General features: G+C 40.7%; 1 protein-coding gene and 1 long non-coding RNA gene across 2 annotated transcripts in view; one reads left to right on the top strand and one right to left on the bottom strand.

The window, feature by feature from the left end:
- LOC135216987 (uncharacterized) overlaps positions 1-26,435 on the bottom strand; it is a 183,210-nt gene that overhangs the window by 60,751 nt on the left and 96,024 nt on the right. The gene's annotated exons all lie outside the window — the stretch shown is intronic.
- Positions 1-26,435, top strand: part of LOC135217284 (zinc finger protein Xfin-like) — a 113,498-nt gene that overhangs the window by 36,795 nt on the left and 50,268 nt on the right. Inside the window, exons 2-4 of the mRNA XM_064253033.1 lie at positions 8,827-10,442; positions 19,540-19,624; positions 25,691-25,877. Of these exons, the coding sequence (XP_064109103.1) occupies positions 8,827-10,442; positions 19,540-19,624; positions 25,691-25,877 (1,888 nt within the window). The remainder of the gene's footprint in view (positions 1-8,826; positions 10,443-19,539; positions 19,625-25,690; positions 25,878-26,435) is intronic.

Raw genomic sequence — 26,435 nt, 5'->3', positions numbered from 1 at the left:
CGGCCATATCCATGAAGAGGGCCCTACAATCGCTTGACTCCTGGATCAAGACGAAAAAGGAGTTAGGAAGGACAGTATTTTGTATGCCTCCTGCCAAACTAACGGGTAGAAGAGGCATAGCATATGGTATGAAACGGGAGAGAATATGGGATTGTCTCTGCCCATTTCGGCCGAATCAGACTTCTCGAGTCTTGTAGACTCCTCGAGGAGACACTCCTTGAACTCGGCCAGAGCAACATGGGGTCTTTCGGAGATGGGCCATCTCCTCAAGGGACTTTTCCACACCTTAGAAGTATTTAACTTCCTGGATTGGTCCCTTGGGGTTTTGGCTAAGAAGTTCCAGGAAACGGAACATCTAAACCCCGAAGCCTTGCATAGTATCTTGACATGCATTGATAAGGCTGTTCAAGATGGATCAGCGGAAGTCTGCTCCCTCTAAAGAAGAGGGCGGTTTATAGTGCTTACTTCACTAAGGCCGTCTCTCCTTCGCAGAGGTCCGCTTTGTTGTTCGCTCCTCTCTCAGAACATTTATTCCCTTCTCAGTTGGTGAGAGACATTGCACATTCACTAACTGAGAAGGCCACTCAAGATCTCCTTAGGCAGTCTTCAAGGAAGAATAGACCTGTAGCCAGTGAGGAAAAGAAAGGGGCTCGTCCAGCTCAGCAGCAGCCCTTTCGAGGAGGCCCTCCGGCTAGATCGATCACCAGAAGGAAGACAACAGAAAAAAGGGGAAGATCTTCCATCCGTCCCTTTAAGAAGGGAAAATGAAGAAACGATTCTCCAAACACCTGTAGGAGCCAGGTTGCAAGTCTTTGCGGGAGCCTGGGCAAACATAGGAACTGACTCTTGGTCGATGTCGATCATCAAGAAGGGTTATTATATCCCATTCAAGGACAGCCCTCCCCTGACAACAACACCGAGGGAACTGTCCGTCAGATACAGGGACCCTGTACTGATGGATACTCTTCGTCAAATGGTAGAGCAGATGTGGGACAAAAGAGCAATCGAGCTGGTACTGGATCACAGCTCCCCGGGGTTTTACAATCGCTTGTTTCTAGTAACGAAAGCTTCGGGGGGATGGAGACCAGTACTGGATGTAAGTGCGCTGAACAGATTCGTAGAAAAACAAAAGTTCAGCATGGAAACGTCTGCTTCAGTCCTTGCAGCACTCCGTCAAGGAGATTGGATGGCGTCCCTAGACCTTCAAGATGTATATTTCCACATCCCGATTCATCATTCGTCGAGGAAGTACCTTCGTTTCATGTTGGAGGGAAGGATCTATCAGTTCAGGGCCCTTGTGTTTCGACCTGTCCACGGCTCCCCAAGTCTTCACAGACTTGATGAAAAATGTGTCAAGACACCTTCATTTGAAAGGGATAAACATCTCCCTATACCTGGACGACTGGCTCATCAGGGCCAGGTCTCAAAAGCAGTGTTTGGAGGATCTTTCAACGACTTTGGAACTGACGAAGTCATTAGGATTGATCGTAAACCTCGAGAAATCTCAGATGGTCCCCAGCCAGAACATGGTTTATCTGGGGATTCAGATGGATTCTCGGGGTTTTCAAGTATTTCCTTCTCAAGAGAGAATAAAGAAAGGTTGCACCACAGTATCCAGCTTCTTAGGGAAGGAGCGCAGTTCAGCGAGGGAATGGTTGAGCCTTCTGGGGACCCTTTCCTCGCTCGAACAGTTCTTTCCTCTAGGAAGACTGCATCTCTGTCCGCTTCAGTTCTTCCTGAGAAGGAGTTGGAATTGGAAGACAGGACAGCTCTCAGATACTTTTCCAATCTCAACAGAAGTAAAGAATCAATTAAGGTGGTGGTTAACCCCTTTAGAAGAGAACAAAGGAGTGTCCCTGGAAGTACGGAACCCAAACCTGATATTGTTCTCAGACGCGTCGGAGACAGGTTGGGGCGCAACCTTAGGATCCAAAGAAGTGTCAGGCACCTGGTCAGAAGAGCAGGTGTCATGGCACACAAATTGCAAGGAGCTCTTAGCAATTCACCTAGCGCTAAAGAGCTTCGAACACATAGTCAGAGACGAAGTAGTGCAGATAAACTCCGACAATATCACCACTCTGGCTTATGTGAAAAAACAAGGAGGAACTCACTCTCTCGCCCTATACGAACTGGCAAGAGATCTGCTGATTTGGGCAAATCAAAAGAATGTAATTCTCCTAACAAGGTTTGTCCAAGGGGAGAGGAACGTGAGAGCGGACAGACTGAGCAGCGAGGTTTCCAAGTCCTTCCAACAGAATGGACCCTCCATCCAGAAGATCTGTCAGAGCCTTTGGTCTCTTTGGGGGAAGCCTCAAATAGATTTGTTCGCCACGTTCCTCTCCAAAAGGATAGACACATTTTGCGCTCTAGTAGAAGATCCCAGGGCTTATGCAATAGACGCCTTGCTCCTGAACGTGTACGCTTTTCCCCCATTCAAGATACTGGGGGAAGTAGTCAGAAAGTTCATGGCCTCGAAGGGGACAAGAATGACTCTGATAGCCCCATATTGGCCATCCCGAATTTGGTTCACAGAGGTAATGGAGTGGACAGTGGACTTCCCCAGATCTCTTCCAAACAGGATAGATCTGCTCAAACAACCCCACTTCGAGAGGTACCATCAAAACCTACCCGCTCTTGCTCTGACTGCCTTTCAACTATCGAAAGACTTGTCAGAGCAAGAGGATTTTCTCGCAAGGCGGCAAGCGCAATTGCCAGAGCCCGCAGATCATCTACTTTGCGAGTGTACCAATCGAAGTGGGAGATGTTCAGAAGTTGGTGTAGGTCGAAGAAGCTGTCCTCCTCCAATACCTCTGTGACCGAAATTGCGGATTTCCTTCTTTTCCTGAAGGAAGAATCGCATCTCTCTGTACCGACTATTAAGGGGTACAGGAGCATGCTTTCGGCAGTATTCAGGAACAGAGGATTAGATTTGACAAACGATAAGGATTTACACGATCTTATTCGTTCCTTCGAAACATCAAAATCAATAGAACCCATTGTTCATTCCAGACTCTCTTTCTTGCTAAGAATGAGAATCCCTTGAATCCCTGGCCCAGGAGCTTCGAGGTAAAAGGCCTGACTAGTCTGGTAGGCAGAGAGGCAGAGAGATCCCTCTGCCCAGTCAGAGCACTTAAATTCTATCTGGACAGAAAGAAACAGCTGGGGGGTTCGCAACACGGTCTATGGTGCTCAGTAAAGGACCCCAAAAGACCTATGTCTAAGAATGCCTTAGCCTTCTTTGTAAGAAGTGTGATTACCGAGGCTCATAAGAACTGCTCAGATGACTCTTTTAAACTATTAAGAGTAAGAGCTCATGAAGTAAGGGCAATCGCGACGTCTATTGCGTTCCAAAGAAATATGTCTCTCAAGAATATTTTGGATGCAACTTATTGGAGATGCAACTCAATGTTTGCATCTCATTACTGAAAGGATGTGCTCGTTACGTATGAGAAATGTTATTCTCTAGGTCTGTTTGTGTCAGCACAGACGGTTCTGGGTACTGGAGCGAGCACCGATCCTTAAATAAGTGTACGTAACCCTCTTGTCGGATGCGTTCTTGGTTTTCCTGTGCATGGAAGTGTCAGATGTCGCACAGGCGGCCTTCACTTCTCTTCACTAGGAGATCGAGTGGTAACTGACTTTTAGAGGGGTACAAAATTTTTTTTTTTTTTGTACTTTCGTGTGTGTGGTTATAGAGTTTTTGGTTGTTTGCTAAGAGTCCGGGGATGGCTCTTGGCAATCTTAGAAAACCAAGGTCTATAAATACCTACAACATATGTTGTTTACCTGTCTATTCAGTAGTTAGCTGTCTCTTGCCCTCCACCAAAGGGTGTCAATCAGCTAAGTATATATCTGACAGGTAAGTTGAATGTATGAAAATGATATTGTTATGATACAATAAAGTTTCATACATACTTACCTGGCAGATATATACGATTGAGGACCCACCCAGCCTCCCCGCAGGAGACAGGTGGAAGAGAAAATCTGATTAGAAAACGGGAATGGTTCCTAGTCCTGCCACCCAGAGCGGGGCGGTAGATCACCTGACCTACCTGTAGCGAGTGCTGCGAAATTTGAATTTCTGTCGGGGACGACGGAGTCGATAGCTAAGTATATATCTGCCAGGTAAGTATGTATGAAACTTTATTGTATCATAACAATATCATCTTTCGTATGTCAAGGTTCCACTGTACAAGCAGTCCCCGGGTTACGACGGGGGTTCCGTTCTTGAGACGCGTCGTAAGCCGGAACATCGTAAAAATTCCTAAGAAAACCTTACTTTTAATGCTTTGGGTGCATTGAAAACTATGTAAACTGCTTTCTTATTGCATTTTCCATAAAAAAAACCTTCAAATATTGATTATTTTGCATTTTTGGTGTCATATTTCATCAGCCAGATGAGCGTTGTAGGCGTTGTAACCCTGGAACATGCATCGTAACCCTGGAAATAATGTCTGATGAATATAATTGAGAAATGCCTTAACCTCGAAACGTCGTAACCCGAACCTGTCGTAACCCAGGGACTGCCTGTATTTGGTTTTCCAATTGGTTTTTCTTTGCAATATAGTTTCTAGTTTATTGTTTAATTCTTATTGTCCTTTCTCTGCTGCTTTCATTTCCCAGTTACAGCTTTGGCATGTAGAATTTTGCCTTTCCAGATTCTATAAACAATATACAATATAGGACACATTGATGAAAAATTAAACACAAGTAATGTGCCCTAGATTTGAAAATGTGACCTTTTAAAAAGTACTAATAACTGTCTTTTTTAAAAATCTTAGATTAAAAATCAATACAGGAGTCTAATTCAGCTGTATTACCAGAATTATTTATACAGTAGTTTGCATCCATTAGCAATCTGTTAAGTATAGTGCCAACTACGTACTACCTTTAGTGTTCATAGAGTTATGTATTTTCCGTAACCTATGCTAGGGCATTGTGCCCTGACTTCAAGCTATGGCCATTATGGTATGGTCCTTCTGATTATTAGTTGAATCGTTGGTACTGCAGAATTTCAAACTAGCTCACATGTAGTAGGTCTCATTTCACTGTTTACAGTATTTGGTTTTTCAACTGGTTCTCTTTGTAATATAGTTTAAAGTTTATTCTTCACTTCTTATTGTCCTTTCTTTGTTGCCTTCCTTTCCCAGTTTGAAGCTTTGGCATGTAGAATTTTGCCTTTCCAAATTCTATAAACAATATACAATATAGGCCTACTGGATATCAAAGTACAGTGCCATTGTTTTAATAAGACACATTTATGAAAAGTTAAACACAAGTAATGAGGCCTAGATGTGAAAATGAGAGCTTTTTAAAATAATGTTTTTTTAATCATATCTATTAAAAATCAATACAGGAGACTAACTCAACCATGTTGTCAGATTTATACCTTAAATATTTTTGAAAGGAAGAATTTTCCTATTGTAATGTTAACAATGATCAAACAAGGTTATTTATAAAGTAGTTTGCATCCATTAGCAATTTGATAAGTGAGGTGCAAACTACTGACTTTAGTCTTCACAAATTGAAAAAGTACTTTGGAAGTGATGTGTTACCCTGGCCTTCAAGAATTACTTTCAAAAGTAAAAACTTTATGTTGTAAGAGTCAGGAAATAATGAAAAAATGTGACTAGTAAAAGTTGTTTAAGGAAGTTTACAGAAAATGTTTACAAAAAAGAAAAAAAACACATGAAACTGAAGTTATATGCAAACAATTTACAAAGCAAAAATTTAACTTATACTTTTCTTACAAAATTAGGCTGTATTGAATAGGCAAGTTAGTCATAAGTATGTACTTGAATAAAAATTTCCAAAAACACTAATATACCCTATCCTAACCTAACCTAGGGCATTGTGCCCCGACTTTTAGTTATGTGCAAATAATGGAATGGTCCTCCCAATTATTAGCTTAATCATTGGGACTACAGAATTTCAAACTAGGTTTAAATTTTTTTTAATAAGCTGACTTAGGTCTCATTTCACTGTTTACAGTATTTAGTTTTCCAATTGGTTTCCTTGTTTATTCTTTACTTATTTTTCTTTCTCTGCTGGCTTCCTTTCCCAGTTGGACACTTTGGCATGTAAATGGTTGCCTTACCAGATTCTATAAAATATATACAATATGTACACTAGGCCAGTTGGATATCAAAGTGCAGTGCCATTGTTTTAATAAGACATATCTTAAAAAAAAATTAAACAAGTAGTAAGGCCTAGATGCCTTAAATTCAAAATCAATAGTGAGAATTTTCCTATTTTCATGTTACCAGTGATAAAACCAGGTTATTTACAAAGTAGTTTCTATCCATTAGCAGTCTGATAAGTGAGGTACAAACTACTAACTTTAGTATTCACAGATTGAATTGAAAAGGGACTTTGGAAGTGATGCATTACCCTGTCCTTCAAGAATTATTTTCAAAAGTAAAAACTTTTTACTTGTAAGTCAGGAAATACATAAAAATGTGACTAGTAAAAGTTGTTTATATTATACATATTTCAGGGAGTTCACAGATTAAAAACTGCAAGCAAACAATTTACTAAATAAAAAAAATATATACTTAATACTTTTCTTACCAAATTATGTAGTAGGCTCAGTTAATGATTGCCATGTTAAGTGAATTGGCAAGCTATAGTAGATTCACATCACCCATACATCTGATGCCTAGGCTAGTCCCTTACGACGCTCCGATTGGCTGTTGATAAGCCAGTGACAGGGCTGGAAACTCTGTCTCTCTCATGAGTACATATAGGGAGGATGTATGTTCCACCTTTCTTGAGGGACACTTTTGAAAGACGTATCCTTCGTGAGAGGTGGAACATACATCCTGCCTATGTGAACACTCGAGAGACTGAAAGTATAGGGAAAAGTTTTGAAGAAATGCAAATTAGGTTGCTAGATTTGATGTGTTAAGGAAGATTACTGCTATGAATTGCCAACTGCGTGAACATGTACAATTCATAAAAAGAAGTATATACGTGTGCTTGCTCTGGAACCTCACAGCAAAGCCTAGGCTACTCGAGATTTACTATGTGCTGTTAAAGATGAAGTGTTGCTAATGTTAGTTTAGGTTTTTTGGCAAAAAACTTAATCTAACCATAACTACACTTCATTATGTTAGAATTTGAAGTCACTGGCAGAAATTGGGGAGTGACTGCAAACTGGGGGAGTATACATGCAGTCCCCGGCTTACGACTGGGGTTCCATTCTCGAGACGCATTGTAAGCCGGACCATCGTCAAAAATCCTAAGAAATCCTTACTTTTAATGCTTTGGATGTAGTAAAAACTAAGTAAACTGCATTTTTATTGCATTTTTCAACATAAAAGCCTTCAAATATTGATTATTTTGCATTTTTGGAGTCATATTTGTTCTGTCAGATCAAAGTCATAAGTGACATAACCCTGGAACATGCGTTGTAAACGTGGAAATAATTTCTGATGAATATAATTGAAAAGCGTTGTAACCTTGGAACGTCGCAAGCCAAACCTGTTGTAAGCCGGGGACTGTCTGTATATATAAATATGTGTTTGTGGAAAGTCTGCCAAATCCCTTAGCCTAACCTTAAGTACTCTTCATCGTTAGCACTACCTAGTGAACCTAGATTAGCCTAGCCAATGCTGTGTTTCCAGAGCTTAGACTATCCTAGTGTTGAGACCATAACCTAATCTAATGTAGGGCATCTGCCCAGACTTGGAAGGAGTGGGGTTTTTTCCTCTCCAGTTTAATAAAGGCTTTCATTGTTTTTGCCTTTTCCATGTTAATCCTGGTCTGCAGAAAACTCTAAACAAGTTTGGAGTTATCCCTAAAAACTGGGCAAATAACCATATATTCTTTGCTATTACAGAACTCAAAAAAAAAAAAAAAAAAAAAAAACTTGTCTTTTTCAGTTCCCGTAACTTAGCCTAGGTCACGGAAAATTGTAAAATTTAGATGTTGAGGGGGACCTAGATTCTCTTGTCTTCGTTAATTCTTAATTGCCTATTGAACTTCCATTGTCTGTGGGTGGTAGGATACAATTCCTATCTTGGCTACATTCTATTATGACTAATTTGCCTCTATACTCATGATATGGCAATCCTTAACTGCATCTGCTGCATTATTTTGTTCAAAAACATAGTCATCGCCTAAGTTAAATAATTGTTTAGGAAATTATTTGCATATAACCTATGCTATATAGTATTCTCGTTGTGCAAAATGATCAGATTCACAATTCGTGATTACACAGCTGACGTCACTTACTGATGTCACAAAAGTGTCAATTTACATAGTGTCAACTTAGATCAGTCAATGTAGATGCAGACAAGTGTCTATCTAGAGTTGTTTGTGCAAGTAGATGCATAGTTGTTCCAAGATTGTGAGTATGGAGTCATAGTTGTTCGTAAACACTGAGTGAGTAGATCCAATTCTGATTAGTATTATTATTATTATTTCTATTATTATTATTACCGTTGTTGTTTTGTTAATGTTGGTTTTGTTACAGAAAATGCCAAAATGCCATGAGCATGCATGGATTAGAATAACTATGTATATGTACTTTATTTGATAACAGGAATAAAAAGAAAGTTATGAATAAATCGCATGTATGGTATACAGTCCTGAACTGAAACAAATAACTGTTATTTGAATGCTTAAATTAATATAAATGTGTAAAACAACTGTAATTAATAATATATAGTAAATAATAAAAAGAAGAAATATTGAAGGAAAGCAAATACTGTCAGCATTTTATTGTGTAAGATTACCCTTTTGCACTCATTCCAAATGAACAATTTCACTTGTGAATACAGATAATATATTAAAAGATTTGTAATGAAGTTTCTCACTTTCCAGGAAATGATGAGGCTGGTAATCATCATTTAGTTGAGATGTCTGGAGATGCTGATGTTGGTGTTGTTGGAGAAATAGGTGAGGCTGAAGAAGTCCTAAAGGTGACTTCAGTAATGTCTCATAATGGAGATCATCCAGGAATGCAAGATGAGGTGCATTATGTGACTACTGATGAGACAGGGCAGGCAGTTACTATTGTCTATCCCCAGTCAACCATACCTCTTTTAAGGGCATCTGATGGAAGTCTAGTAAACTTTGTAGAACTTCCAGGAGTTCATGGCGAATTGGAATTAGATCAAGGAGCTTTGAGTGGTGAAGCAGGAATGATTTTGCAACAGGATTTTGCTGGTGAAGGGCCGGTCACAATAGTAGCTGCAGAAGATGCCAGTGAACAGTTTTCACTACTTAGCCAGGGTCATGAGCATTCAACTATGACCATGAGCAATGGAGAAGGAACACATACAATCACATACCTAACAGCTGCAGAGGATGGTGTTGCTGGGTCACCCACTGCTATACTAGGAGAACACTTGATCCAGATACCAGCGAATGATCAATCAGGTTCATCTCATACCATAACTTTACCATTATCAATTTTAAATGATGGATCAGGAGTTTCCATTTTACAAGGATTAAGTAATTTACAGCTACCATTGATGAGTGAAACAGGGGAATCTGTAACTTTGGCATCAACAATTGATTCTGAACACATAACAGTTAGTGGGAGAGATGACTCTCAGAGTCATGCATTATCAGAACTATCGCCACCAGTAGTAACTACTTCTGTCAGCACAACACTAAGTAATGCACCCTCTCAAAGTACAAATCGGCGACCACAGTCTTTACTTGTTGCATCTCAACTTTCTGCCTCAAATAATTCATCAAAATCTGCTACATCTATTAACAATAAAGAGTCTCTTGTTTTCAAAACAAATAATATTCTGAATAAACAGGCGACAAACAACCAGAGTAAGAAGCTCATTGGAACTGGTCCTATGGCTATTTCAGCCCAGGGAGTTGTTCAGAAAATAGGTAACCGACTTGTTACAGTGTTACCCCGTCCAGAAGATTTGAAGAGACTCCAAGACAGTAAGTCTTTGATACTGAGTGTCAAAGGCTCTGGAGATGTTAACAATGATTTTAATGGTCTCAAAGGTCAAAGGACAAGAAGAGTGCCAGTTCCAGTAAGACCTCATCAAAGATTTGGCAGAAGGGGCAGGGGAGGGAATCGAGGAAGGCCACCAAATATAATAAAAGAAATGAAAGAAATGAATTTTCAAAATGATGCCACCAGATCCATTTCATTATTGAAGAAAGACATTCACAATTCAGTTCTTTTAGGTGAAATGCCTGTTGAGAATAATTTTGGTGCCTGTGTAAAGATAGAAGACACAAATGATGAAGGAATTGTAGTGGATATGACACTCCCTGGTGGCTCACCAGCTTCAGCAGTGTTAGTCAAAGGACCACCTGAAGATGATGATTATACATTACCAGAATTTAGTGTCCCAATGCCAATTGTTTCTCGTCGTGGGCGTCGTAAAAAAAGAGGAAGAGGGAGGCCTAGAGGAACTTATGTTATTTCATCTACTGGCCGAAGACCAGGAAGGCCAAGAAAAGTAAGTAATGATATGGCTTAATCGTAGACTCATAGGTTGTTAAGAATAATGCTATGCTATCATATTAACTTTCAAAGTTTTATACCATATCTTGTGCAGTATGAGTGGTAGGCAGGTAGTTGTCTTTACAGTAAAAAAATTCTTGTCTTCCATATTCTATTTAGATGTGGTAAAAACTGAAGGCCTTGGTAGGTTAGACCTCCCACTGCAAAAGAGTCCTTGCCTTACTTGTCTCTCATTTACATTTGTCATATAATTATGAATGTAGATTATCATTATTATTATAATTATAATTTTATATTAGTATATTAGTACTGATAGTTTATAGAATTTTTCAATTATAGAGAGTATATCCAAGCTTGTGGGAACAATTCTCTGTTACTATTTCACTGTGTCGCCAAGTGAAATGTCCTTATAGCACTCATTTCTAAGGTATAAATATTGCTAAATATATCAGAGAAAAAACTATATTGGATAATACCAGGATAAACTTGGTTCGCTCACCCCTGTATTAGGGTGTCAGTATAAAACTGGGGCGAGGGATACCACAACCAGAGGTTTCCTGCCATTTAGTTTCTTCCTTTGTCCATTTCCCTTTCAAACTAGGCGCCATACCAGCGCCATCTACCACTCACTACCACTACTACTAGCGCCTCGATAGCCATTCCTGAAAATAGCACCCAAGCTTGGGGCTATAGGGTGAGGAAGGAAGGGGTGGGTTCACTGGGCGACACAGGTCATTCGCACAGAAATAGATCTTTCCTTTGTCAAAATCCCTTTTCTGGGCTAAACCTGTGTCGCTCCGTGAAATAGTAACAGAGAATTGTTCCCACAAGCTTGGATACACTCTCTATAAGACTACTGGAAGGGAGAAACTAACTCTAAGATAATTCTACCCTATTTAACAAATTGCTTAAATCAAGATAGATTTTAACAATATCTTAAGTCTAGGTCCTTACTCCAGTAAGTATATACTATTACCGGCAATAACTATTGGTAAGGCCTGTGTGATTACTATGACAACAAGTAATACTATATATTTTACATGTATATGATTATTAGTTAAATATAACCAGTACAAGAATGGTTCAATTATGCAATCCAAGTGAAAAACCCCCCGAGATGAAGGCTAGAGACTAAGCAAGGTGGTTAGGAGAGAAAAGGAGCTAAAGAAGGACAAGGTCTTTAAGACTAGGTATGTCAACATGACTAGGCTGTGTTAGGGGAAACAATATCCCCCACTGCCACTGCTGAATTATTTAAGGGCTTCCAAGGATTTTAGGTAATGGTGATTAAATACTTGAATTCCATCTTATATACTTCTTTAAGGTCATCAAAGTTCATGTGGTGGAAGTGACTTATTAAGGGAGCTACTGTTCGGACACCATGTACATGTGGAAGTGGTTCCTGTTAGCCTATGTAAAATTATAGAATTGTTATTTTAACCACTTAAATGAGACTGTTCCACCATCTCTCGAATGAATAAAGGACCTGAAGTTTTATTCGAAGTTCTGTCTAAAATTGATCTCAAGTTCTGACTGGACATAGGGATAGATCCTGTGGAAGTGGGGCAATCTTCTGGGGGCCCCATCTACTTTGAGGATCCTCATTTTAGCCAAGAATTCGATCTGGAGATACTAGAACTCTGGATGGAAGAAAATCAATATGATTTTGTTCTAGCTGGCACAAGTTCTCGGAATCGATGAAATTATGAATCTGTTAATGTGGAACCAAACTGGAGTACCTCCTTGAAGCAGATTTGGTCGTGGTAATAACCCTAGCTGTTAGGCTCTTTCTAAACAGGATCCTAAGGATCGCAACCGCCAGGTTCATATTCATTGTCATAACTATTGTCTTTTTAGGAAAAAGGCTAGCTTGTTACTGTAGAATCGTACTGCTTATAAAAGGGAGTTGTAGGAACTAGGGGAGAGATTAGTCAGGACTGTTAAATCTCGTGATAATTGCTGAAATGTTTCCGCATGGTTGCGGACCTCCCCGTAGACTTCCGTTGTCTGATTCTAAGAACAAGGTGTTAATAGGATCCATATTGGCATCTTGTGCCGTGAAATTCATGAATTCCATAAAGTTAGGACCCTCTGAATCCTTGAGGAAGCGTCCGCCGTGTTATACTAATCGGGCCAGTCTGGGGTTGGGGGTCTGTCTGAGGCGGAGTCCCAATTCCCCTAGTTATGGGTCACAATTGCTCTTGAGTCCGTTGGGGGTTAACCGCCCAATCCGTCTTAGGAGGATGGGAGGTAACCTAGAGCTTGCCTTAGTAGATTTATTGGAGGGAAAAATTAAATCCATGGGGTCCAGATTGAGGGCACATGAAATATTGTAATTTGTGGTTGGATTCTATGGCAATAATTCTACTAGGAGATTTGGATTCTGTTGACTGATCCATCTAAATGACCTGTTGACTAAGGACTATTCCGATTGTAGCGGAGTTGTCCTTGACAGTGCATCTGCCACTAGGTTCTTGCTCCTGCCAAGTGAGTTGCTGACAGATGCCACTGTTTCTTGTTGTCAATGAAAGATTGTTATCATGACCCGATTATGTGGCTTGGCTGAAAGCTGCTCTCTAAGGAGAGTTACTAAGAATAGAGTCCTGTCATGGCTTCCAAAAATTGTTATGAAGCTAGCAGAGCGTCAGGAACCAAGTGTCCTGAGCATTTCCTTATTGGGGGTAGTCTCCCAAAACGCTTAGTGAAGCATCCATATGGACCACTAAACTTGGCAGAGGGGACCATACCAGTGATGATTTTGTCAGATTCTTGACTTCTGTCCCTGGACGGAGTCTCTGTAAATTGTGCGGGATGTGGGAACTCTGTCTTGTAATTCCTGTCGCTCTACTCCGCCAAACCCGGAATATAGTCTTCCGTTGGCCTTTAGTAGAGTCCCTGTTACTGACGCGAATTGGAGTGAACCTAGAACTCTTTCTGGTTCCTCCGAGATGCTTGTCTGCCTTGAGGAAGTGTTTCGCAGCCTTGCTATTTACTTTCTTTTTTCCCCAGTGGGATCGAAAGTTGTGTGATTTGAGGTTCCATTGTTTACTAAACACTGAAACCGTGGTGTCGGAGTGTGTAGGAATTCCTTGTGATTTGGAATCCTAGGAATTCCAGAAATTATCACTTATGGTTGCCTTGAGACATTCCTTGACGTTTATAGTACAGATGAGCCAGTCGTCTGGGAGATTACTAGGCTCATCTCTTGGGTTCTCAGTTGTTGCACTACTGTTTCCGCTATTTTGTAAATATTCTGGGCGATCTGATAAGCCCAAATAGCCTTACTTGAAGGTGTAAGCCTATTGCCTAGTCTGAAGCCTAGGAAAAGGCGGAAGTGACATGCTACCGGAATGGGATAGTAAGTATCTATAAGATTATAGGTATTGTGACGGCCCTACGGGGAGGTAAGGGGCGAAATCAGTTAGCATATGGGACTTGTATTGAATATGTGAGTTTCAATGAGACAAGTCTAATATTACCCATTGTTCAATTGAATCTTCAAGGACTCGCTGGAGAAGCGTCCCTGAAATTCTAAATATTTGCACTTGTAATTACTTTCTTCTACAGAAAGTCTTAGGTGTCCTTTATCTCATCCGGCATTTGGATGTTGATAAATTTCGGTTGACGGAGGAGGGCCATTCTCCCTACTCCGTACCGACCTCTTGATACTATGCTGTTTGACCAAGTGCTGATTCCTAGCGGTTCTTGAATAAGCACCGCTTTCCTCCTACCTGAGGAGTCTCACTGGTTCGTCAAAAGTCGGTTGCGCCGGCTTCCTGTGAAGTCTGTTCCTTGCCGGAAGTCCTTCCGCCAGCTCTACAGAAAGTTGCTCTGACTCGGCTACCTCTTGTGAACCTGTTGCATCCGTGACATACACTTGGTTCTTATCGGAGGCTTTATGGCCGGGGAAGAGGTAAAGAAGCCGAGCTTTGGTGCTGCTGAGAGGGCTTTTTCTACAGCAGCACAGACTGTTGTGGCTGACCATTTGAGGTGGATGGTTGACCTAGCTGGCCTACTGGACAGCTTGTATCAATGTTTGAGGTTACGTCGTCTAGGAAGACTAGAACCCCTTTGCTCCCTTCATGCCCGTGGGCTGTGTTCCCAAGGATTCATATCTCCTCTTGGGGATCAAGCCCCAGCGAACTCACAAGCTCTGGTTGACCTTAGCTGCTTCGCTCGGGATTATATTCCTTACGGTCTCAGGGAACAAGTTTGCTCCCCAGACCTAAGCTTTGATGAGTCTATTAGGTTCAAGTTGAATAGATGCATCGGCCAAGACGTGCTTTCTGCAGTTCTTCCTGGCTATTGCAAGATCATATACATCGCACCATAAGGTGTGAAGCAATGACTTGTCCGGATCTTGAACCGTGGTTCGTCCGTATAGTCCAAGGTTGTCATTTCCGCTATAGTGGCGGAATTGATAGACCTAACCAAGCGACTTGTGGCTTCATACTTCGCCTTTACCAGTGCTTCTGGGAGTCTGGGTAAAAGCTCGCTGAAGAGCGTCGTAGCACAATTTTAGTTCAATATGCTTACAAAGAAAGTCGCCGGGGCGTCTACCCCGCACTTCATTCCTCCCAGAGAGACCACAGATGATAAATCCGTCTCTCTGATATAATGTATTGATTTTTCCATTGCTTTTGCCTGAAGTGTAATCTCTACTACTTTAGAGGTACACAGAATGGACGTGCCGTCTAGCACCACAAAAATCGTGAAGGGATTATTGTGGCGTGTCAGTTTGGTACTTTGTGCATTCCCAATCTGCCAGGGTTTGAACCCAGGCTGATTGAGCCTGGTCTCTGGGGAAGATGACCATTTCCTTAGGCGTTTTGTCTTTACAGATCAGTGCGTTCTCAATCAGACGTGCATACCCTGAACAAGGGAATTGGAGACCCGGTGAAAGGAACTCGAAGTCCTCTATTGGCCGGGTTCCTTTCCCTGCCCTCAATCGTCAGCATGCCCTCTGAGAAGAGGGCCTGTGCTGGTAGCCACCAAGGATTACCGATTTGAAGGGACACAATTGGATGTGTCTGGTACTACCCGGAGTAGTTGTGGCTTTCCGGATTGGGGGGCTCCTTACTTCGAGGTCTCCTAGATCTTCAGTCCTTCCACTAACGACGGAATAGGCTGACCTGACGTTTACATGTTCGAGAACAGCCGAGTTGTGAAGTTATTTAGAATTGGGCTGAGTCAGGATACCCATCTCCTGCCTCAGCAAGCTGGAAAACATGTTGGGTTAAACCCGGGATCCTGGGATCTGGGTTTAGATGCCTTTGTGTTCGATGCCTGCCTGTTGTGTGGCAGATTTTGTCGTGGTCGTCACCAGTTTGGTGGCTGATGACGAACTAGAATGACTTTCCCAAATAGCCTTCAGTATGTAATGTTTAGTAAGGGACTTGTAATAGACCTATGAGTGAGTATTTCAGCTTACCTTAGGGACTACCGACCCTGGCTTATCCCTTGAAGTCGTAGGTCTCTTGGTAAACTCTAAAATGAAGAAGAAGAATGAGATGAGCTAAAAGGTAGTCCTTTTGCCCGTTTACCAAAAGCTTCATTTAGCCTACCTTCGTCCTGGGTATCGGCCTTCATTGGTCCGTGGTCCAGGTTGATTGATGTGGATCTTGGCAATGATCGGGGCTGCCAAATCTACTGGTACTGATGCTGATACTTCCACATTTGGGTAGATAAGGGAGTTTCTGAAAGAGATAGTTACTTTTAAAAAGTATCCTCTTTTAAAAGTATTCTAAACATAACATTGATAACTATCTCAATACCTTTCCAATTATTTACAATATCTTATTCAGTGAACTAAACATTCAATGAATTGGTACTTACCGTCTCGATAGTGAAGTTCCAAAGGCAGATTGTAACAGACTTCCCTCTCAACTGGTTGCCAGACCGACAAGTCGTTCATTGGACCGCACAGCCTGTGTGAGTGCGGTATACTTCCTGTCCGCCCTGCTGCTGCAGGGTTGCAGTGCAGGTTGTCTTCTGACAGCGTAACATCTGTAATTACAAAATGATACATGAGTACCTTTGTATGGACTCGCCGGATATGTATCTGGCGGAGTATGTAATATTAGAATCGATACCGGAGTATCACTACATGTAGGTCAGCTGGAGGTCACTCCAGTGGGACCTGCATTCTGTATTGTCATCGCCATAATAAATTGCGGCAGCATGCATTATGTAAGGTATTTATATTATCCTTTCCCACCAGCTCCGACACCACCATGTATTCACCTCAAAGTCTTGTAATGATACATCTATATATATTATATACAAAGCTTAATAGCAACGAAACCGGGGAAAGTTAGACTTGGCCCGAATTCGCCGGCATCGAAGAGGTTTTCTTAGTAACTAAGAATGCCTCTGCTAGCTCCTGGCCACTGCCACCGGGGTGGGGTGCTGGGGTATAAATGAAGGCGGGAGAGAGAGGCTAGGTAAGGATAAACAAATGTCTCAATTCTAGGTTACCTGCCGGGGTCGACTACCCGGCGTAGTACACCAATAGAAAACATAAAGCATATTTTAAAACAATTAAAATAAACTAATTAAATGAATTTTGAACCAGAGCACAGAATCTATGCTCCTTCCTGTCCCAGTTCCTTTTCAATACTATCTCTCTATCTCCCGGGTCTAGCTAAGGAATCGAAACAGGGGAATAGGTAAAACCTAGGCCTGAATCTGATCGTAAGGGAGATCGTGTTGTTATATGCATAACTGAACGATCTCCGCTGTATCCCGGGCCCGCCGAGGCGGACGGATAGGTAATGTATGGAGGGCTGAGGATAGGAAAGGCAAAATTCTCGTTCCAGTCCCAGTTCCCTTTCAATGCTATCTCTCTATCCCCCGGGTCCAGCTTAGGGATCGAAACAGGGGAATAGGTAAAACCTAAGCCTGAATCTGATCGTAAAGGGATCGTGTTTGTTATATGCATAACTAGCGATCTCCGCTGGATCCCAGATCCGCCGAGGCGGACGGATAGAGAACGAAGGGAACTGGGGATAGGAAAGGCGAGAAGAGAGTACGTGGCTAATACCGTCCTAACGAGCCAGGAAATTTACCAGGGCTCATCTGGGTAGGTACCATCGTACTACTCCTACTACGTAAGGCGAGGAGTACCACTTTCGACTATAACCACTTCCCCCCACCCTCTCTGCAAGAGGGGATAGGACTGGGATGGCTACCTGAAGTAGCGTTAGCGAGAGTTATGTCATCCCGTCAAGTTAAATGGGGGGAGGGAGGGCGTCTAGAGGGGTGGCTCACACACGATCAGTTGGACACTACGACCAGCCAGGTGGAACACCTCGCGGTAAGAAGTGGATCCAATCGATCACAGGGCTGACGGTCTATAGACCGACTGCCCACTTATTACAATAATTTATATGATAATAAACGCAATACAATAGCCCTGGCGCGAGAGGGGATAAGGATAAAGAGGATAAGTACATAATTCTGTTTAAAGAGCAGCTGGCTTAACCTTCTCTTGATCGGAACGATCTGGTCAGGACAGCCAGGGTGGCTCTGAGCGGCTAGCCTAACCTTCCCGAGATGTGATTTCAATCACGATCTGGCAAAGTAGGCCAGGGAGGCTCATGAAACAGAATAAGGTCCCTAAGGGCCTTGCACCCCTCCCTCAGGGAATTCAAGCCTGGTAAGGTGAAGGAGGTATCCTCCTTAAGCAGACCAAGGGAAAAGAGGGGAGGGGGGGAGGGATATAGGCTAAACTCCCGATCCGACGAATCGAAGGGGAGAAGCCTCTCCAGTGGAAGGAATATCCATCTGACCTACTTAAACCAAGGAGGAATCTCCTTGGTTTGTGTAAGTAGGTCCGAATCATCCTCGCACCAGGATATCTATTATAAAACGTCAGGATATCTACAATTTTTTGTAACTCTTGAGTGAGTGCAAAATCAATAGCAACGCGACTACAATTAGTACAGGAGACCAGTTGGAAGTCGACATAAAGTTACGGGTAGCGATGTATGTAATGGCTGACTCGGGAGCGGTGCAAACTAGGCTCCATTTATGTAACATACAACTAAAACATACTTATGATTAATTTCGCTACCCTTACAAACATAAATTGATAATTGCAGTACTCAACTTAGATACCGAAGATTCCTGGCATTTATAGCATTTCATTTTATTCTAAAATAATGTCGTTACAGTCAAAGACACAAGTGTACACGACAGTGCTATTTAAAGGAATGGCTATCGAGGCGCTAGTAGTAGCGGTAGTGGGCGGTAGATGGCGCTGGTATGGCGCCTAGTTTGAAAGGGAAATTGACAAAGGAAGAGACTAAATGGCAGGAAACCTCTGGTAGTGGTATCACTCGCCCCAGTTTTATACCGACACCCTAATACAGGGGTGAGCGAACCAGGTTTATCCTAGTATTATCCAATATAGTTTTTCTCTGATATATTTAGCAATATTTATACCTTAGAAATGAGTGCTATAAGTACATTTCACGGAGCGACACAGGTTTAGCCCAGAAATTATGTCTGTAGCCTTAATTATAATCTCAGCTTGCATCAGATGAGGTTGGTTAGCAAGCAGTGCTAAATCATTTCCATTTTTCTCCATTCTTGTATCATTACTTTTGCAGTGACTTGATTTTAGTTATAAAACTTAAAATAAATTTAGTCTTTCATAATTCAAATAATGCTGATTTTCACATAGGCTAATGACCTGGTCTTGGGAACCTAACCATGACAATGAGGGGTGGAGTCAGACCCCATCTCCATTATATTAGATGAACTTGATTCTTGTTTGAAATAAGCCATGGTACTTGCTTTGTTCATAATTTACAGTAATGTTTTGTTGACATTTTGACAAATGGTGCTAGTATTCATCATGTTGGCAGATAACAGTTACATGGAAAAGGCAAATAAAATGAAAATTAATTGTATAAGTGTAAAGCGCTTAGCCTTTAAAAAAATTTGTTACAGAAGAAGACATTAGCAAAACCCAAGAAGATCATTAATTGACAATTAAGGGTTAAACTTACATACAGTATAAAAACTAATCCTATTAAATTTTTTTCCGTATATATATTTAAGATTAACACACTTAACATTTTATGTAGGTGGAAACCTTACTTGAAGGACCTCATGGAGCTCGAATGATTCACACTGGTCCAGATACACGTTTAGATGGTGAACTTAATGAAGGTACAGTAATGTTTGTGTTTTTTAAATTTTTGGTATGTAACTTTATCTACAGCCAAGTGTGCCACTAGGTAAAATGTTAAACCTCTTTGTTTTACCACAAACCAATTATTGTTCATACGCGATCAAACCCTTGGTCTTAACCCTCTTATGCCGAAGCCCTAAAAATCAAAACCTCTCCTGTATGCCGGCGCCGGTTTGGAGTGAGCGCGGAAGCGGAAAAAATAATTTTTTCAAAAAATCACAGCGCGCTTAGTTTTGAAGATTAAGAGTTCATTTGTGGCTCATTTTTTTTTCATTCCCTGAAGTTTTAGTATGCAATCATCAGAAATGAAAAATAATATCATTATCATATGTTAAATAATGTGATATATGGTAGCGAAGAAAAAAAAAATCGTAGATAATTGTATTCAAATCACGCTGTGCAAAAAGCGGTCAAAGCTAATGAGTTACTTTTTTTTTTTTGTATTGTACACTAAATTGCAATCCTTTTGATATATAATACATAGTAAAACAATAAAAGCAACACCGGAAAAATATCACAAAATGATGTACGAATTCGTAACGCGCGGACGTAAAAAAATGTTATTTTTCAAAAATTCAGCCGTAATTCTAAATATTGTTCTAGAGACTTCCAATTTGTTTCAAAATTAAGACAAATGATTGAATATTACGATACTGTAAGAGTTTTAGATTAGAATTGCAGATTTCGACCATTTCGGACGAGTTAAATTTGACTGAATGTCGAAATTTTATATATATATTTTTATATGCACATATTTCAGAGATGGAAAAAGCTACAACCTTCAGTTATTTTTTATTGTATTCTTCATGAATTTGCGCACATTTTGATATATAAAACTCTATAAAAAGGCTAATATGAAAAGGAGCAAATATTAGGATAATGCGATGTACGTATTTCGGAGACTTGCGGCCGCGAATCGGCGCGCGGAGTGAAGGTAAATATATTTTTCAAAAATTCACCATAAATCACAATATTGTTTTAGAGACTTTAAATTTGTTTCAAAATGACGGAATATTACTAGGCCGTAAGAGTTTTAGCTTACAATTGCGTTTTTCAACTATTTCGGTAGAGTCAAATTTGACCGAACGTGGTTTTTTTTCTATTTATCGTGATTTATATGCAAATATTTCGAAAAAAGAGAAAAGCTACAACCTTCAATCATTTTTAGTTGTATTCTACATGAAATTGCGCACATTTTCATATATAAAACTTTATGTAACAGCTAATTTTAAATGATGCAAACATTTCGACAATTGCACAAAAAAATTCTGATTTTTTCGGAAGAGTTGACCGCGCGAACGTAAGGAAAATGTTTTTTTTTTTTTTTCATAAATTCACCGCCATAAATCGAAATATTGTGCTAGAGACTTCCAAGTCGTTGCAAAATGAAGGTAAATGATTGAATATTACTAGAATATAAGAGTTTTAGCTTAAAATTGCGTTTTTCGACCATTTCGGTAGAGTCAAAGTTGACCGAAAGTTGAAATTTTTGCACTTAACGTTATTTATATGAAAATATTTCGAAACTGATAAAAGCTACAACCATGGGTTGTTTTTTGTTGTATTGTGCATGAAATTGCGCACATTTCCATATATAAAACTTTATGTAACGGCAAATTTAAAAGGGTGCAAACATTAGGACAATCGCACGAAAAAATTTATCGGAAGAGTTATCGCACGAACGTAAGGAAAAGTTTTGTTTTTTCATAAATTCAACATAAATCGAAATATTGTGCTAGAGACGTCCAATTTGTTGCAAAATGAAGGCAAATGATTGAATATTACTATAATATAAGAATTTTAGCTTACAATTGCGTTTCTCGACCATTTCTGTAGAGTCAAAGTTGACCGAAGGTTGAAATTTTTGCACTTATCGTTATTTATATGAAAAAATAAAAATTTTTTAAAACTGATAAAAAGCTACAATCATGAGTATTTTTTGTTGTATTTTACATGAAATTGCGCACATTTTCATATATAATACTTCATGTAAAGGATAATTTAAAATGGTGCAAAAATTATGTCAAAGTGACGAAATAATTTCCGAGATGTGTCACTGATACTTTTTAGTGCGATAAGAAAGAAATTCGCGCTTGCGCGCCTGCGTAGCGATTGTAAACAAAACAACGCCTTGATCCGTGAACTCCCAGCATCCCCCAAGGTGCGTGATACAAAAGTTTTCGGCTGGTAGGCCTATAAGTATTTTTCCGCAAATTTTAAAAAAAAACTTTTTGGAGCCGACGTATGATACGTCCAATCGGCATACGGGAGACATTTTGACTCGACGTTTAATACGTCCAATCGGCGTAAGAGGGTTAACAATAGGATAATTTCTAGCGCCTAGCTAGATCCGGTAAAAAAGTAGATGAAAGCAAGGAATCTTGTGGTATCTGGCAACGCATGCGTAGATTGGGTGAAGAGTGGTCAAACGCCGAACATCTACACCAGTCTTTCTTTACCGCCTTGGGACGAGAGTTGTGTTTTTTCCTCTTTTGGCCTTTTTCCCAGTTTTTGCCCGTTTCATTCCTTTAGTGTGTTTGTGTGTGTTTTTGCATATATTATGGCTTCTTCTGCTCCTTCTCGATGTCAGCGTTGGTGCCCTGGAATTCCTGGATTCCCGTGTTCCCGTTTCTTGGCTTTGTCAGCGACGGACCCCTCACGCCACTTGCAGTAGGTGTCATTCCAATTTTTGTACGATTACGAATCCTTGTACGATTACGAATCCTTGTACGGAATGCCGGGCATGGCCTTTGGAGTAGTGGAAGAAGTTTTATGGTAAGAGGGAATGTCGGAAAGTCTCCACTCTTCCTTCTTGGGAGGGCTTTATTTCTATTCCCGATGTTTCGTCTTCCGCAGTAGTCAACCCCCATAGTAGCGTTGCCCCTGCTTCTCCTTCCTTTTCTTCCATTGATTTGTCGATGGAAGTATCGGGAGGTCGCCAGGGTATTATTTGTAATGTAGCCCCCTCTTCTTCGGGAGTTTTTTTGGTTCCCGAGAAGGGTGAGGTTTTTTCATCATTCTCTTCTCTTCCAGAGTCGAAGGCGTCCAAAATGGCGGTGATTTGGAAGACGCTTGGGCTAGGGGGTACCCAGTCCTTGGGGGGGTTGCTAGTGCATTTTGAGGAGGCTCGCACCCCCCCTCCCCAGTCCAGCCAGGCCATCCCCCCCCTCCAGGCCTCGTCTCCATGGGAGGGAGCAGTCGGCCAACTTGTATTGCTCCGCCGATGTCTGCCACCGCCTTGTCTCGGAGTGATGCTGCGGCGTCAGCCCCGTTGTTGTCATCATGGGGCCCATCTTTGTGATCGACTTATCCACCTTGAATCGCTTCATCAGGAAGACATGGTTCAAGATGGAGACCCCGCGCTTGGTGTTGGCAGCCGTAAGGGAAGGCGACTTCATGCTGTTGATAGACTTGAAGGACGCATACTTCCAAATCCCTGTTCATCCCACGTCCAGGAAGTTCCTTCGCTTCTCTCTGGCGGACAAGATCTTTGAGTTCAAAGTCTTGTGCTTCAGGTTGACCACAGCCCCTCAAGTGTTCACAAGGGTCTTCTCTCTCTTGTCAAGTTGGGCCCATGCTCAGGGGATCCGTTAGCTGAGGTACCTCGACGATTAGTGGTCTTGGCAGTTTCCAGGGAAAAGCTGCTGCAAGACAGGGATCGTCTTCTTCGGTTCTGCCTGGACCTGGGCATATTAGTCAACCAGGAAAAGTCGAACCTCGTACCCACTCAAAGGATTCTCTACCTGGGTGTGGTCATCGATACGACAGTGGCAAGAGTTTTCCCGTCAGATCAGAGATTGGAGAAGTTGCGGGCTGTGGTGCGCAACTTCCTCTCAAAGTCCATCAGTCAGCTCATCAGTGGCAGGTTCTTCTGAGAGTGCTATCTTCCCTGGAGAAGCCGGTCCCTCATGGGCGTCTTCATCTTCAGTCTCTGGGGGAATTCTGGTCTCCGGCAGGGGACTCTCCCCTGTTTATGGTCCCACTGTCTTTGAAAGTGAGAGAAGACCTTCATTGGTGGCTGGACGACCAGATTCTATTAACCCTTTAACGCCGATTGGATGTATTAAACGTCGATATAAATTGTCTGTTTGGTGCCGATTGGACGTATGGTACGTCGATATAAAAAAGTTTTTTTAAAAATTCACAGAAAAATAGTTATAGGCTTACTAGGCGAAAACTTTTGAATTACGTGCCTTGGGGGATGCTGGGAGCTCATGGATCAAGGCAATGTTTTGTTTACAATCGCTACGCAGGCGCGCAAGCGCAAATTCCTTTCTTATCGCACCAAAAAGTATCAGCGACACATCACAGAAATTATTTTGTCACTTTGACATAATTTTTGCACCATTTTAAATTAGCTGTTACATGGAGTATTATATATGAAAATGTGCGCAATTTCATGTAGAATACAATTAAAAACAACTCATGGTTGTAGCTTTTATCAGTTTTGAAATATTTTCATATAAATAACAATAAGTGCCAAAATTTCAACCTTCGGTCAACTTTGACTCGACCAAAATGGTCGAAAAACGCAATTGTAAGCTAAAACTATTACTTTCGAGTAATATTCAATCATTTACCTTTATTTTTCAACAAATTGGAAGTCTTTAACACAATATTTCGATTTATGGTGAATTTATGAAATAAACCTCTGCCAAAAAAACCTTCAAACTTCTCTATCTCATCCTCCGTGAAGATTATTCTGCTGAAGGAAGGCTTTGTGAATTTTTTGAGGTTTTGGGGACTAGCGGATCATGCATGTTTCACTCCCGTTAGGCCTAACAAACTTGGTTACAAGCGCCTGTCTCAGTTTCTTTGTCCGGCACATTCACTACATTCACTATGTAATCGTTTTTATATAAATTTATTCTATGATAAAAAAGAACTGATGAAAATTCAAAATTTGATATGAAATTATAATTTCTTAAAAAGAAATGATAAAAATCTAAAATTCAACATGAAATGACAGTTTCTTGAAAAGTTTAGATTGAACGATTCTCTCTCTCTCTCTCTCTCTCTCTCTCTCTCTCTCTCTCTCTCTCTCTCTCTCTCTCTCTCTCTCAAACACATCGGCTTCTCCGTTAGTCACTTTTACTAGTCATTTTCATCAAAGCCTATTTCAACAATAGAAAAAAATAAATGATCAAATGCCAAAAGTTAGTCAAAACAAGTTAACCTAGAAAAAAAATTCTTACTTCATGTTCAGCAATGACGAATTTCAAGTTGTCGACAGCTGCCAAAATGGAAGTTGCTTCTTCCTTCGTCTTTAACTTAAGGGCAAGCTTTTTAGTTTGAGAAAATAGGTCTTCCTCTTTGGCTTCTAGGCAGATGAACAGAATACACTTCGCAGATCTGAATAATATGTTTGGCGATGATGATGGAACTAATCATTCATAGACACTGCGCTATGGTGTCACAAATGTGTGAGGCAGAGCATGCTGTCTTAGGTAATGGCTGAGCAGAAGCCTTCAGAATACACTTTGCAGATCGGAATAATACCTATGGCGATGATGATGATACCGATCATCCAGAATACACTTCTCAGATCTGAATAATACCTATGACGATGGTGATGACACTGATCATTCATACACACTGCGCTATGACGTCACAAATGCGTGAGGCAGAACTGGGGGGCCTAGAATGCATCCCTCATGAATAAGGGGGGAGGGGGGGTTCACTGTGTATGTTACCCGTCTACAAGGTGTTAAAGTATATCTATTTTAAATGATCCCCATTTTTGCTATTGATGCTTTTAGATACATTTCAGACCAAAAAAATACTGTTTCTACATTTTGAATCCTGAGAATTTCCTCTAACATCGTCTGTTTTATTTGAAATGTAATATAACACTCACTCATAGACGTATCTCACCAATTCCACATGGCTGCTTTCCAGCTGAGACAATTTGCTTTGCTTCCATTTCTAATATCTTTGTCAACACTAAGTCTGTGTTCGTGAAACTTTCTCCATTATGTATTGTAACAATGCAGGAAACAGTTTTGAGTGATTTTTTTTCCATTTAAGTACATTCTTTTTCACAGGTAATGAGTTGCCAACAGATGTTACATCTATTGAATTAGCTGGCATTGATGTCAGTGATGGATTAGAGGAAATGCAGGTGTTAGATATGGGTAATCTGAAACAAGAACCAATCGATATTCAGCCCAAGAAGGAGGATGTCATAGATCCCAATAAAAGAAAGCTCCCCCCAAGAAGACGTGGAGCAAGGTAAGTTTATATGGATGTGATATGAAGATTCTCTCTACTCTTCTAATTAGAAATATATTTCATTTTATGCTCTATAAAGTTTGACAAGTTAGAAATAATGACCTCAACTTATTTTTTTACTTGGCTAAAAAAATTTTTTTTTAAATCATTAGTCATTTAAATAGTTTTCATAGTAGTATGCCCTTCAGTGTAATATTGTCTAATTTAATTTTGCCTCTTACCTTTTTCAAGTAAATTCCTCTATCTTTCTGTGGGTTATTTCTTTATCTCATATTGTGGCCTGATTAGCTCAGTACAACTACACATTATAAGAGAAAGTATCATTTAGCAAAAAGTATCATTTATGAGTTTTGTAATGTTACTTTCAAACAGTGTAAGGTATTAGTGACCTGGAAGTAATTGTGTATATATATTAATTTTTACACAAAATGTACAATAGGATATAATTCTTATGCTTGTACCCAGGCCAGATTTCCAGTACAGGCAGTCCCCAGCTTATGACAGGGGTTCCGTTCTTGAGACGCGTCATAAGCCGGAAAATGTAAAACAAATCCTAAG

The sequence above is a fragment of the Macrobrachium nipponense genome, chromosome 7 (assembly GCF_015104395.2).
Source record: "Macrobrachium nipponense isolate FS-2020 chromosome 7, ASM1510439v2, whole genome shotgun sequence".
Lineage (NCBI taxonomy): Eukaryota > Metazoa > Arthropoda > Malacostraca > Decapoda > Palaemonidae > Macrobrachium > Macrobrachium nipponense.
Note: the sequence above shows the minus strand (reverse complement) of the source record. Positions and strands in the feature narration are given on the sequence as shown.